This window comes from Tasmannia lanceolata, unplaced genomic scaffold, assembly GCF_043159265.1.
Source record: "Tasmannia lanceolata isolate RefF3 unplaced genomic scaffold, GAP_Taslan_0.1 ptg000018l, whole genome shotgun sequence".
Classification (NCBI taxonomy): Eukaryota; Viridiplantae; Streptophyta; class Magnoliopsida; order Canellales; family Winteraceae; genus Tasmannia; species Tasmannia lanceolata.
This window is the reverse complement of record NW_027518695.1, coordinates 12,843,670-12,858,808: the sequence shown is the minus strand read 5'-3', so window position 1 is coordinate 12,858,808 and position 15,139 is coordinate 12,843,670. Positions and strand designations below refer to the sequence as shown.

The following is a 15,139-nucleotide window of genomic DNA, read 5'->3' as shown; positions in this document are numbered from 1 at the left end:
TGGGTGAATTTATCGTTCAAGGGAGTGAATTGATCACTGTTACGAAAATTGTGACATGGACATGGGAGAATCCGATCTGAATGTGGCACGTTGAACCCTTACAAGAAGGGAAATGATAAATGCGCCCATTTTCATCAATTGGGACACCGAGCTGTATGGAAGTTGCAATACAGCTCGGTGTCCCAAGCGATGAAAAGGGGCGCATTGCAACTGCAATATAGCTCGGTGTCCAAGCGATGAAAAGGGTCGCATTTATCATTTCTCGGTTAAAAAAGTGGTTAATAAAGTATAGTGTCGTTATCAAAATATAGGAGTCACAAGTGACTTAAAAAAAAATAAATCTAAAAACATTTATTATAAAATGAAAAGGCTTTAAGGGGCCGTTTGGATACACAGATTTTAGAATCCAGGATTTATTCAAAATTGTAGCTAAGAGACAAGAGAAAAAGTGGACCAGCCGTCGTTTTTACTCGTTTTTTACTTCTCACCCTTCTATTCGTCAATAAGAGAGTAGCAGATCCTCCCATATTTCCAGGTTTTAGAAATCTCAGGATGCAGGAGAGATTTTTAAAACCTAAATTTCTCACTTAAAATCCAAGAAAAGCTGCCAGGACAGCGTGCAGGACAGCATGCAACAGCTTGATCATGAACCATCGTTTACACTGTTTTCAAACTAAAAACCTAGATTCTAAAATCCGCGTAAACAAACGCCCCCTAAGGGTAATTTATGAAGAAATTGCGTTATATTTTTTATATGACAACAATCTGGTGCTTATTTTGAAATCATGTTGGAATTGTGTCGTACGAGAAAAAACATGAAACTTGTCTTTATTATTCTTTAAGGTTTTTCAGCTATAGTTTATCAACAAATTAGAGACTTAGGATCATCCAATAGATATGATTTGGTGCCCCAAAAATCATTTACATTCTATGCTAGTAAGAATCTAATTTGTAGATAAACTATACAATATAGAAATCTCTATATGGATGGGAGAGTTAGGATCATCCAATGGAGATGATTTTCATGGGACGATATATTAACGTTGGGGTCCCCAACAAGTGAATGGTTTGGATCTTCCAACAAGGTGGGCTTCATTCTATTTTCCAAAATATAGGCTCACCTACCAACGGACATAATACAGACAGGACCCACCAATTATATGTAGCACTACATACATCACATGATGCATATTTATGAGAAAATTCATTGGGACCAATTTGTTAGAAGATCCAAACCGTTCATTTGTTGGGCCTCAACGTAAATAGGTTGTGCCCCAAAAATCCTCTCCATTGGATGATCCTAACCCTCCAATATAATACAAAGCCACATCGTAAAAATAATCTCTACGGTTCGAAGAGTTAGGATCATCCTAGGGAGATGATTTTGGGTGCAAGGTCTATGTAAATTGCATCGTAGCAAATGAACGGTTTGGATCTTCGAACAAAATGAGCTCAAGTGATTTTTTTTTTAAACAATATGCTTTTTATGGTGTCCAACTTCTTTAAAGATCTGAACCCTTCATTTGTTGTGCCCCACCAAGGACTGATGTTCAGAGAGAGAGAGAGAGAGAGCTGTTTGTGAGAATAAGTATAGGTGGGGCCTATCTTGTTCCAAGATTTAGACAGTTCAATTGTTGGGCCCCACTAAGGGTTGAGAGAGAGAGAGAGAGAGAGCAATACTGTACCGGTGTTGTACCAGTAGTGAAACCGTTGGGTGAATTTATCGTTCAAGGGAGTGAATTGATCACTGTTACGAAAATTGTGACATGGACATGGGAGAATCCGATCTGAATGTGGCACGTTGAACCCTTACAAGAAGGGAAATGATAAATGCGCCCATTTTCATCAATTGGGACACCGAGCTGTATGGAAGTTGCAATACAGCTCGGTGTCCCAAGCGATGAAAAGGGGCGCATTGCAACTGCAATATAGCTCGGTGTCCAAGCGATGAAAAGGGTCGCATTTATCATTTCTCGGTTAAAAAAGTGGTTAATAAAGTATAGTGTCGTTATCAAAATATAGGAGTCACAAGTGACTTAAAAAAAAATAAATCTAAAAACATTTATTATAAAATGAAAAGGCTTTAAGGGGCCGTTTGGATACACAGATTTTAGAATCCAGGATTTATTCAAAATTGTAGCTAAGAGACAAGAGAAAAAGTGGACCAGCCGTCGTTTTTACTCGTTTTTTACTTCTCACCCTTCTATTCGTCAATAAGAGAGTAGCAGATCCTCCCATATTTCCAGGTTTTAGAAATCTCAGGATGCAGGAGAGATTTTTAAAACCTAAATTTCTCACTTAAAATCCAAGAAAAGCTGCCAGGACAGCGTGCAGGACAGCATGCAACAGCTTGATCATGAACCATCGTTTACACTGTTTTCAAACTAAAAACCTAGATTCTAAAATCCGCGTAAACAAACGCCCCCTAAGGGTAATTTATGAAGAAATTGCGTTATATTTTTTATATGACAACAATCTGGTGCTTATTTTGAAATCATGTTGGAATTGTGTCGTACGAGAAAAAACATGAAACTTGTCTTTATTATTCTTTAAGGTTTTTCAGCTATAGTTTATCAACAAATTAGAGACTTAGGATCATCCAATAGATATGATTTGGTGCCCCAAAAATCATTTACATTCTATGCTAGTAAGAATCTAATTTGTAGATAAACTATACAATATAGAAATCTCTATATGGATGGGAGAGTTAGGATCATCCAATGGAGATGATTTTCATGGGACGATATATTAACGTTGGGGTCCCCAACAAGTGAATGGTTTGGATCTTCCAACAAGGTGGGCTTCATTCTATTTTCCAAAATATAGGCTCACCTACCAACGGACATAATACAGACAGGACCCACCAATTATATGTAGCACTACATACATCACATGATGCATATTTATGAGAAAATTCATTGGGACCAATTTGTTAGAAGATCCAAACCGTTCATTTGTTGGGCCTCAACGTAAATAGGTTGTGCCCCAAAAATCCTCTCCATTGGATGATCCTAACCCTCCAATATAATACAAAGCCACATCGTAAAAATAATCTCTACGGTTCGAAGAGTTAGGATCATCCTAGGGAGATGATTTTGGGTGCAAGGTCTATGTAAATTGCATCGTAGCAAATGAACGGTTTGGATCTTCGAACAAAATGAGCTCAAGTGATTTTTTTTTTAAACAATATGCTTTTTATGGTGTCCAACTTCTTTAAAGATCTGAACCCTTCATTTGTTGTGCCCCACCAAGGACTGATGTTCAGAGAGAGAGAGAGAGAGAGCTGTTTGTGAGAATAAGTATAGGTGGGGCCTATCTTGTTCCAAGATTTAGACAGTTCAATTGTTGGGCCCCACTAAGGGTTGAGAGAGAGAGAGAGAGAGAGCAATACTGTACCGGTGTTGTACCAGTAGTGAAACCGTTGGGTGAATTTATCGTTCAAGGGAGTGAATTGATCACTGTTACGAAAATTGTGACATGGACATGGGAGAATCCGATCTGAATGTGGCACGTTGAACCCTTACAAGAAGGGAAATGATAAATGCGCCCATTTTCATCAATTGGGACACCGAGCTGTATGGAAGTTGCAATACAGCTCGGTGTCCCAAGCGATGAAAAGGGGCGCATTGCAACTGCAATATAGCTCGGTGTCCAAGCGATGAAAAGGGTCGCATTTATCATTTCTCGGTTAAAAAAGTGGTTAATAAAGTATAGTGTCGTTATCAAAATATAGGAGTCACAAGTGACTTAAAAAAAAATAAATCTAAAAACATTTATTATAAAATGAAAAGGCTTTAAGGGGCCGTTTGGATACACAGATTTTAGAATCCAGGATTTATTCAAAATTGTAGCTAAGAGACAAGAGAAAAAGTGGACCAGCCGTCGTTTTTACTCGTTTTTTACTTCTCACCCTTCTATTCGTCAATAAGAGAGTAGCAGATCCTCCCATATTTCCAGGTTTTAGAAATCTCAGGATGCAGGAGAGATTTTTAAAACCTAAATTTCTCACTTAAAATCCAAGAAAAGCTGCCAGGACAGCGTGCAGGACAGCATGCAACAGCTTGATCATGAACCATCGTTTACACTGTTTTCAAACTAAAAACCTAGATTCTAAAATCCGCGTAAACAAACGCCCCCTAAGGGTAATTTATGAAGAAATTGCGTTATATTTTTTATATGACAACAATCTGGTGCTTATTTTGAAATCATGTTGGAATTGTGTCGTACGAGAAAAAACATGAAACTTGTCTTTATTATTCTTTAAGGTTTTTCAGCTATAGTTTATCAACAAATTAGAGACTTAGGATCATCCAATAGATATGATTTGGTGCCCCAAAAATCATTTACATTCTATGCTAGTAAGAATCTAATTTGTAGATAAACTATACAATATAGAAATCTCTATATGGATGGGAGAGTTAGGATCATCCAATGGAGATGATTTTCATGGGACGATATATTAACGTTGGGGTCCCCAACAAGTGAATGGTTTGGATCTTCCAACAAGGTGGGCTTCATTCTATTTTCCAAAATATAGGCTCACCTACCAACGGACATAATACAGACAGGACCCACCAATTATATGTAGCACTACATACATCACATGATGCATATTTATGAGAAAATTCATTGGGACCAATTTGTTAGAAGATCCAAACCGTTCATTTGTTGGGCCTCAACGTAAATAGGTTGTGCCCCAAAAATCCTCTCCATTGGATGATCCTAACCCTCCAATATAATACAAAGCCACATCGTAAAAATAATCTCTACGGTTCGAAGAGTTAGGATCATCCTAGGGAGATGATTTTGGGTGCAAGGTCTATGTAAATTGCATCGTAGCAAATGAACGGTTTGGATCTTCGAACAAAATGAGCTCAAGTGATTTTTTTTTTAAACAATATGCTTTTTATGGTGTCCAACTTCTTTAAAGATCTGAACCCTTCATTTGTTGTGCCCCACCAAGGACTGATGTTCAGAGAGAGAGAGAGAGAGAGCTGTTTGTGAGAATAAGTATAGGTGGGGCCTATCTTGTTCCAAGATTTAGACAGTTCAATTGTTGGGCCCCACTAAGGGTTGAGAGAGAGAGAGAGAGAGAGCAATACTGTACCGGTGTTGTACCAGTAGTGAAACCGTTGGGTGAATTTATCGTTCAAGGGAGTGAATTGATCACTGTTACGAAAATTGTGACATGGACATGGGAGAATCCGATCTGAATGTGGCACGTTGAACCCTTACAAGAAGGGAAATGATAAATGCGCCCATTTTCATCAATTGGGACACCGAGCTGTATGGAAGTTGCAATACAGCTCGGTGTCCCAAGCGATGAAAAGGGGCGCATTGCAACTGCAATATAGCTCGGTGTCCAAGCGATGAAAAGGGTCGCATTTATCATTTCTCGGTTAAAAAAGTGGTTAATAAAGTATAGTGTCGTTATCAAAATATAGGAGTCACAAGTGACTTAAAAAAAAATAAATCTAAAAACATTTATTATAAAATGAAAAGGCTTTAAGGGGCCGTTTGGATACACAGATTTTAGAATCCAGGATTTATTCAAAATTGTAGCTAAGAGACAAGAGAAAAAGTGGACCAGCCGTCGTTTTTACTCGTTTTTTACTTCTCACCCTTCTATTCGTCAATAAGAGAGTAGCAGATCCTCCCATATTTCCAGGTTTTAGAAATCTCAGGATGCAGGAGAGATTTTTAAAACCTAAATTTCTCACTTAAAATCCAAGAAAAGCTGCCAGGACAGCGTGCAGGACAGCATGCAACAGCTTGATCATGAACCATCGTTTACACTGTTTTCAAACTAAAAACCTAGATTCTAAAATCCGCGTAAACAAACGCCCCCTAAGGGTAATTTATGAAGAAATTGCGTTATATTTTTTATATGACAACAATCTGGTGCTTATTTTGAAATCATGTTGGAATTGTGTCGTACGAGAAAAAACATGAAACTTGTCTTTATTATTCTTTAAGGTTTTTCTGTTTTTCATCTCCACCACCACCGAGGACCACTTCTGCAACTCGGAAGGTGAGGAAGAGGAAGAAAAAGAGGAGGAGGAACAACAAGAAGAAGAAGGAGATGAAGAGGAGGAAGAATGAAAAAGAAGATTCGATGCCAGAAAAAAAAATGACAAAAAAAGAGAGGAAGCGGAAGATGGGAAAGTTGGTGTAATTTGGGGTTGAAAACAATGAGATTTGGTGTCGAAATGGTGGGATTTAGAAGTCAACTTGATAAAATGGGGGTTGTGTCGGTGACAACCACCATTTTATTGAGTCGGCCCTCTATTTTTCTGAGACAACCCCTTATTTTACCAAGTCAACCCCCCATTTTGCCGAGATGACTCTTCATCTTACCAAGTCGGCCTCCATTTTACCGAGTAGACCCCAAAAATTTACCTTTTCGATCCCAGATCTCTCTTTTTTTTCTTTATTCCGGGGTTGGCTATTCCTTTTTTCCTTCTTCTTTTTTGACTCCAAACCTCCTTTTTTTTTTTTTTTTACCGACGTCAACTCAACTCAACTAAGCCTTTGTTCCAAACTAGTTGGGGTCGGCTAATGAATCCATTAGAAAATTTTCATGAAGAAGTTGAAAGGATTTATCCGTCTCAAATTGACTTAAGTCTAATCTTGACACTAGTTGGGTTCGTCTGCATGGATCATTTTCTTCCATTCTATCCTATCCAGGGTTATGTTCTCTGTTATGTTCATAGCCCTCAAGTCTTTCCTCACTGTTTCTACCCAAGTTGTTTTCGGTTTTGCCCCTTCCTTTGTTTACTCTATCAACCTGGCATGAGTCACTTCTTCTCACTGGAGCATCGAAAGGCATACGTTAGATATACCCAAACCATCAAAGGTCATTTTACTGACGTCAATTCTTCTTCTTTCCTTCTTATTCTTCTTTTTCTTTTTCCCCACCATCTTTCATTTTTTGGCATCTTCCGTTTTTTTTTCGGCGTCGATTCTTCTATTTCCTTTTCTTTTCGTCTTTCAGCTTCTCTTCTTCCTCTTCCTCCTCTTCCTCCTCTTCTAAGTTGCAGCGAGGGTCGCTGCCGTTGGTGGAGATGGAAAAAAAAATAGAAAAAACTAAAAATGAAACGAGAAGAAGGGGCATTTTCAACTTTTTTTAGGTACCCACAATTCTAATGCAAATTCAAAATAAGTTGTCGCTCTACTGTTATATCAGAAATAAAACACACTATCCAGGTCATTAAAAAAATTCTAGTGCTAAAAGGCAACCTTAAACATGGGATGGGACGGAAATTTTACTTAAAAACTTCCTAGGTTTTAAATGTTGTTGGCAACCAAACAGACAATTAAGGTTTTCTCCCACAGAAAAGCTCCACTAACAATTTCCTTCAAGAATAAGTCTGGCCAATTGCTATTTGCCCCACCATGATCAGATGATCTTTGCCCCTAATATATGGAGACCGTATTTAGGGTTTCTTTAGAAAATCTAAAGCGTTGATTTTATGGGCCTTAAATATAAGGATAAGATACCCATTTAGCATTAGACCGCGACCACCAGATCAACGGTCCCGATTAGACACTCATATCCCACGTGGGACCCACTAGAATTTAATCTCAACGGTGATGTAGTTGGACTCCATCATACTGAGATGAACATTAGACAACCATAATACGTGTGGGGCCCACCTCACATTAATGTAACACGTGACTGTCACCTCCACAAACCTTGCTCTCCTCTCTCTTCTTGTCTCATCTGAAATCGACCGTTGAGATTTAAATGCCTTTTACCAGAGACTCTTATATTATCAGAGAGAAATAATACCCTCTTTCTTATAAATTTTCTGATGGGGATCTAAATTTTCTTATCCCGTTTCATTTCCACAAATAGACGGCCCAGATCTTCTTTGGGTCAGCAGCGTATTAATATATTACCCCCTCTTTTTACTTAGGTCACCCCCATGTAGTGTAAAATAGTAGTCGTAGTTCGTAAATACACTAGATGTGGCTGACCCAGGTAACAAAAGGGCCGAATATAAACGAGAAATTTATTCTGTGGGCCCCTCGAAATCCAGCTGTTCTCTTATCATTGAATTTGTCTCTTCAAGATCTGTATGTATTTCCTCCACTGAGAGATTCCAAGTTCTGATTTTTCACTCGTACGCTTCTTATATTTCAATTTAAGTACTCGGGTCTTTCTTGTCTCTTCCTTCTGCTTTCTATTTCTCTTTCTCTCAGTGTGGTTAGTGTCTTCTTTTTTTGTCAATTTTTTGGACGGCTACATTTTCCATTTTCAAATTCTTTCACTCTGATTCCATAGATTTTTGTTGCTATGTTATGGGTTTGTTTTTATACACCACAATGTAAGCTCTTTGATCTGACTTGGGTTTTGGTGTTTTTTCATTTATCTAGCAACCAATATCTGATTGAGGAATGCTAAGAACATGGGTAAGAAAGGGAACTGGTTCGTTGCAGTGAAGAAAGCTTTTAGTCCTGAATCTAAAGACAAGAAAGACCAGGTTAGGACTTAAGACTCTCTTTGCATTTGTTTTGATTCCAAATTTTGAATTAGGGAAATGTTGTCACCACAACCATATTTTGATATTTGCACAAACCCATCTGTCTTTTCTTCTTTAATTGGCTTGTGAGAGCTTTTTGAGAAATGTAATATCCTTTTGACAGCTCCTTAAATACTAACAGACAAGATGGTTTGTGAACATATCAAAATATGGTTGTGCTGATATCATTTCCCTTGAATTATTCAGCATATCTTTGATCAAAATTTTATTCCTCTTTATTAGAAATCCAGTAAGTCAAAGCAGAAATGGGTGTTTGGAAAATCAAAACACTATGATTCTTGCACTTCACTCTTAGAAACAGTCAAAGCACATACTATCCCTTGTGAGGAGGTACAACTGAGTGAGGCAGAACAAGTGCAGAACAAGCATGCTTACTCTGTGGCAATTGCCACTGCCGTCGCTGCCGAGGCCGCTGCTGCCGCTGCTCAGGCCGCTGCGGAGTTCGTTCGCATCACGACTGTTTCACACTTTGTTGGTAAATCAAGAGAAGAAGTGGCTGCAATCAAGATTCAAACCGCATTTCGAGGCTACCTGGTCTATCTCTCTTATAATCCTTATTCTCTATGTTCTAATTTATTTATTTTTGGTTTCATAGTTATGCCTGAATATGACAAAAATGTTTGTGATATGGTACAGCTATCCCCGCTTCTTACTTACTGAGAATGCGCCAAAAATATCATTTTTGGATATTTATGTATTTTCGGTTCCACCGGAGATTTTGTTGATTGGAGGGTTTTCACTTCTCAGTATTTTCCGTGGCACGGTTCACTGAAATGTTAGACTTGGAAACATCAGTGATGTGTTGAAATCTTGAACAGTTAAAGGAATTTTGTGATGTTTTAATTACTTTAAAAAATTAAAGTAATGTAGATTATATAACTCATGAAATAACCGAACTTCCCACCTTTGAAAAATTTCCCAACATACTCGAACCCCAGTTATTTTTGGTGGCCGCATTTTATATGAGGTATTAAAGAATATTAATTATCAGATATGCGTCTTCTTTCAATCCACCCCTTACCTTGTAACAACGTGGGATTTCATTTGTCCAACTCTTCGCCCTTGTCCTTGTCCTTGTCATATTTCTAGTGCACCAAGTTTTATACATATCTATCTGACAAGAAAAAAAAAACAAAAAAAAAAACCCGACAACCTCCTGCTTGGTGGGACTCTTCATGTGCAGGCACCTGCCATTGGTGTCGTTGCCACGACCACACTAAAGTTCATGGCTTCTATGACCACCACAATGGATTCCACTTAAAAGACTGAAGAACGTTTCTTACGTACTTCTATATAGTATGTATTTACATACGATATATGCTTTGAACAATATCAATGTTCACTTGTATGCACTTTGAACAACATTTCCTAAGCATGTGCCCTCTTATATCTTATATCAATGGATTTTTGTATTAAGTATTAGAAATAAGAGAATAAATTATCAACATAGGAACAATGCTAGTTTCGTGTCTGAGCAATAAGATATAAGAGACTATAAATTTATAGAGCATTAATTTATTTGAGCCCCCAACTATACTAGTTCACGTGTTTTTGTTAAGGTGCCTTGAAGATTTGTGGATTTATGCAACAAAATGTTTTAGGAAATTTCAGTAGAACATTGGTCCTTTAATTTTTTGCCTTTGATGAAAATGTCAATTGATCACTTTTACATGTTTATGGTTTTTTATATTTGTTTTACATTATCTTGGTAGTAGTTGCTTTCTATTAATGGTTTTCTATTTTTATTTCTATTCATTAGTTAATCACTTTTATACATTTCATATTGGTCATCACTTGGGCCTGTTCTTTACAGATATATAAAATCTTGGATAAGCTGTTATCCAAGCTATCCCGCTTGGATGACTTTATCTTGAAATTATGTTGTTCCTGTTCACCAATTTTGTCATGGTTGAATTTATCCAAGAACAAAGATCGAGGTAACAGAAAATAGCAAGTCTATCCGAGGATGAAAATTACCTTGGCTCGCTGCCCCAACTCTTTTTGCTTCACTGGGTTTATCATGGTACTAGTAATTACTTTTTGTTAACTCTACTTCATTCTAATTGCTGCAATTTTTGGGTTTCCAGGCAAGGAGAGCATTGCGAGCTTTGAGAGGACTAGTTAGGTTGAAATCTCTGATACATGGACATGCTGTCAAGCGTCAAGCCACAACCACTCTACGTTGCATGCAGAAATTGGCTAGAGTGCAATCACAGATACGTACGAGAAGGACCAGAATGTCAGAGGAGAACCAGGCTCTTCAGTGGCAGCTTCAGCAGAAATGCGAAAAGGAGCTCGAATTGAGAGCCTCTGTAAGTTGCTCCCATGTCATTGTTGCTTAAACTTCCATATACTTGTGCAGTGGGTATTCTTTGTTTTTTCTGCGAGATTTTTTGTTACTTCTTTTGTTCAGAGCCTTTAAACCACATGTCTAGGATTCTTGCTTTCTATGTTGGTTGGTGCATTTTCTTTTTAGAAATAATCTCTCACTGTCCAATGACTGATGTTTACTCGTAGTGCAGATACGCAGTTTTACAGTTTCAGCCAGAGTTTACTTGACATGCTGCATGTTTGCACTCTGTTTTATTCTCTTATAAACTGATATAAAACTGCATATTTCTAGGGGAGCTGTAGTTGACTTTATTGTGTAGCTGACTTCTTGCTTTTGTTGCTTTGGTTCCTTTATACTCTGCAGTGAACTGTAATTCACTGTAATTAACTGTATTCAGCATAGTTAAACACCCCCCCCCCCTCCCCCCCCGCTTCATCGTGAACCGAGTCGACTCAGGCCAGCCTTGACCCTTGGGGCGAGAGAGAGGAGGGAAGAAATATCCATACTTGATTTTGAATGGACGTCCGGTGTATCTCTTTCTGAACCAGCCGAGGAAGAAGATCCAACGGTTCCAAAACCTTTCTTTCAATATCAAGTCGTGGCGCAATGGATGTCATACGATCATGGCTTTAAATTTCGATTTTGGTAAAATTTCAGTCCTGGCTGAAACTGAAATTTCAGCCTAAATCCTGAAATTTCGGCTGAAATTCTGTAAAGAAATAAAAAAATGGCATTTTTTTTCCAAAATTTCAGCCGAAATTCTCGAAATTTTGAATTTCAGCTTTGGTACGTTTCGGTTTCGGACTTGACCGAAATCCGAATTTCGGCCGAAATTTAAAACCATGCGTACGATCTATGTTCACTGTGATTGAAAGAGCTACTTGTGCCAATAGATGGTAGGATTGGAGCCTCCGGGAGCACATCAATGACACCCCTTTACCATCCCGAATGGTAAAGATCATTTTCTCCAGCTCCGGCAAGCGAGATGCCTGGAAGAGGCACAATGCCGATCTTGTCTAGGGTTATCAACCGATAGATGAAGATCTTCGAACTTTCCCCTCGCCCCAATGGAATAACATCAATCCAACACTTTCTGGTGGACTAGAGATATGAGGAAAGCCCAATCTGCTGTTAAAATCTGGGCACAAACATACTCTAAACTCCAACCATCTTCAACCTTCATTTGGACTTCCTCTACTGTCCCAAACAGACTAGCTAGAGGTTAAAATGTCGAATGCGCCCAACTATGAACCCCCTTCTCAGGCCAAATAATCTTTTGAAAAGCATCCTGGTTCAACTTGTTACCTATGGTCCCCTTTCCATGGTTAGATCTCTTCAGGCACCAACAAAATTCCATCTTTCTTTTGAAGTTGTGATAACCTCATTATGAGCAAATCCAATTTTCAGGAAGCAATTGTAAATGACTGGGAGGGGGTTTTGGAATGATTCACCTTCTCGATCTCTCCATTCCTTTCGGGCCTTGACACCCTAATTTCTTATTTTTGCCCATATCAGTTGAGGTGCCTCAATTCCCTTGAGGCGCATACTTGCAAAAACGACATTCTGATGAGGATCGGTATATGAAACCAGCCCATGAGGAAAGAGTGTAATTCCATTCTCATGAGGATTGGTCTCCAAAACCGTCCCATGAAGAAAAGTGTAATTCCATTCCCATGAGAATATGTACCAATATGTACCAAAACAGGCCCATGAGGACCATCCATTGAGGCTCATCTTGGCCATTTAAGGCAATGGTCCATCGAGACTCGTTGGCTTTCGTAAGCCCACTTTGTTGCTCATCTTGCAAGTGACACCTCCTTTTGCATTAAAGACAATGCATATCAGTCGCAATCATTATAAACACTAATCAACATATCAACCTTAGATAGCATGCATTAAATCAGAAGATACTACTTTTCTTATTGGGGCATTTTATTACAATCAAACAAACGCTGCTTTTCATTTTATATACATTTGAGGGGGGCATGTTAGAGAATATGAGATCTTATTGTTGGATGAGATCATCAGATCTCACCGTTTGATTGTCTGGTTGTTAGATTAGGCAACTAGACTAGATGAGGTAGAGAGGTTAGATATGGATTATTCCTATTGTTATCTATTTTTATATTTATCATTGTCTTGTTATGTTTATCCCTTAGAGTGTTCTTTATAAACAGTTAAACACTCTGGCTTTGCCTGTCATCCTGTGTATTTCGATATCCTCTTCCAAAGAAGTTTTTTTTTGTTGTTAATCTTCTGCTTGAGTTTCTCTGTTAAATATCATTTTCCTTTGCTCCTTGTTTCCATGGACATCTATAGAACCTTTTGATACAGCAGATTACTGATCATAATTCTTTAATAGATGGGAGAAGAATGGGTTGATAGTGCACAATCCAAAGAGCAAGTTGAAGCAAATCTAATGCGCAAGCAAGAAGCTGCTATAAGAAGAGAAAGGGCACTGGCATATGCATTTTCTCATCAGGTACCCACATACATAGTATGGCTTTAATTGTGAGCACTAGCATTTGCTTTTGTTTCTCATCAAACATTCAGATTTATATTTCCACTTGTTTCTTAAAAAGTACCACTTCAGCAGTACTTCCCCAAATTGAATTCCATCCATCCACATTGGTGCAAAGTGCTTGGACAGATTCATGCAGCCCCATACCCTTTCACGGGCTCTCAACTACCCCTCCAATTTTATTTTTTTTAATATTTCTGTTACTTTCTGAATTTTAGCCTTCATATTTTCATCTGCTTCCCCACTTACTTCCATGAATTATTAAGGATAAAATGTGGTCTATTTCAGCAGTTACAGAAGGATTCTTCGAGGAAAATGAACCCAATGTTCACAGATCCAAACAATCCACACTGGGGGTGGAGTTGGTTAGAGCGGTGGATGGCAGCACGACCATTGGAGGGCCGAACTCTAACAGACAAAGAACTCACCAACTCTCAATCATATATAAAGAGTGCAAGCCACAATGTTGGAGGGGGAGATATCAGCAAAGCTTATGCTCATCGGGATCTCAATGCTGGGAGGTCTTCGCCTGTGGGTCGAAAATCGAGCCATCAGTCCCCATCGACACCCCCATCAAAGGCACCATCAATTTCTGGTAAGGCAAAACTGGCGAGCCCCCGAGGGAGATGGGATCCACATGATGACTCAAGGAGCATGCTCAGTTCGCAGTCCGAGCGGCCAAGACGGCATAGCATTGCAGGGACATCTGTGAGGGATGATGAGAGCCTTGCGAGCTCACCAGCGGTCCCAAGTTACATGGCACCCACGGAATCTGCGAGAGCAAAATCCCGAATGCGGAGCCCATTAGGGGATATGAATGAGACTCCAGAGAGAGGTTCAACAGCCTTGGCAAAGAAGCGTCTATCATTTAGTCCATCATCTGGAGGAACTAGACGACATTCGGGTCCGCCCAAAGTGGACAGCAGTTCTGTAAAGGATGTTGGAGTCCATGCTTTGAGCAATGGAGGAAGCAGGAGTTGACAAAAATGAGTTGAAAATTTAAGAAATAAGAGGAGTTGATCTTCTTTGTACTTGAATTGATTTGGAGTGATGTCTTGTTTGTAAAATGTTTGTAGTATTTATTGTGGTTGAATTCTTGCCATGTAGATTTTTTTTCTCTTTTCATGTTGTTGGGCTTATGGAGATTGTGGATGTTTCTGAATATGGGAACCCGATTCAGTGGTTGGTTTGTCCAAAAGATTGTGATCTACCTCTTCCATTGATACGTTTTGGATTGTCCACGATCAATCTCAATCATTTCCCATAAAATATTATAAGAACAAAATTGTATTTAAAACCCTGTACATTCCAAGTCAAAATTTTCATGGCAGGATAGCCAATCTCAAGAATAGCTTATCTACTTATGTCTATCCTCATGCTGAACCAAGGAAGCAGGATTCTTCCCTGGGAGCCTTCGATTCTCGATCTGACAACCTTTAGCAGGATTCTTCCCTAGGAGCTTTCGATTCCCGCTCTGGCAACCTTGTGCTGAACAGCTCATATAATTTATAGCAGATCTGAATAGTCTTCATAAATACAACCATTAGCAATAATGGAGCTAGGGCAAACGACATTCATGAACAGAAGAATCAGGGAAATGATATACTCGCCCCCTTTCTTCCCAGGGCAAGCCCCTTCAGTGTATTTAAGACCACTTTTTTACACTAAAAGAGGTGACCCAGTGAAGAAAGGGCCCCGGGCCAATATAGTCCCATTGGGTAGATGTGAAAATTACAAACA

At 38.9% G+C, this 15,139-nt stretch overlaps 1 protein-coding gene across 3 annotated transcripts; it reads left to right on the top strand.

Moving 5' to 3' along the window:
* Positions 1–8,095: 8,095 nt before the first annotated feature.
* Positions 8,096–14,647, top strand: LOC143851750 (protein IQ-DOMAIN 3-like). 3 transcript variants are annotated; one of them, XM_077361238.1, is made up of 6 exons: positions 8,096–8,209; positions 8,380–8,486; positions 8,769–9,080; positions 10,634–10,858; positions 13,241–13,360; positions 13,691–14,647. In XM_077361238.1, exons 2-6 carry the CDS (start codon positions 8,412–8,414, stop codon positions 14,378–14,380), a joined length of 1,422 nt encoding a protein of 473 aa, XP_077217353.1. In that variant the 5' UTR covers positions 8,096–8,209; positions 8,380–8,411; the 3' UTR covers positions 14,381–14,647. The 3 variants fall into 3 exon arrangements, with proteins under 3 accessions (XP_077217353.1, XP_077217351.1, XP_077217352.1); XM_077361236.1 differs by having other exon boundaries at positions 13,688–14,647; XM_077361237.1 differs by having other exon boundaries at positions 8,108–8,126; positions 13,688–14,647.
* The last annotated feature ends 492 nt before the right edge of the window (positions 14,648–15,139 follow it).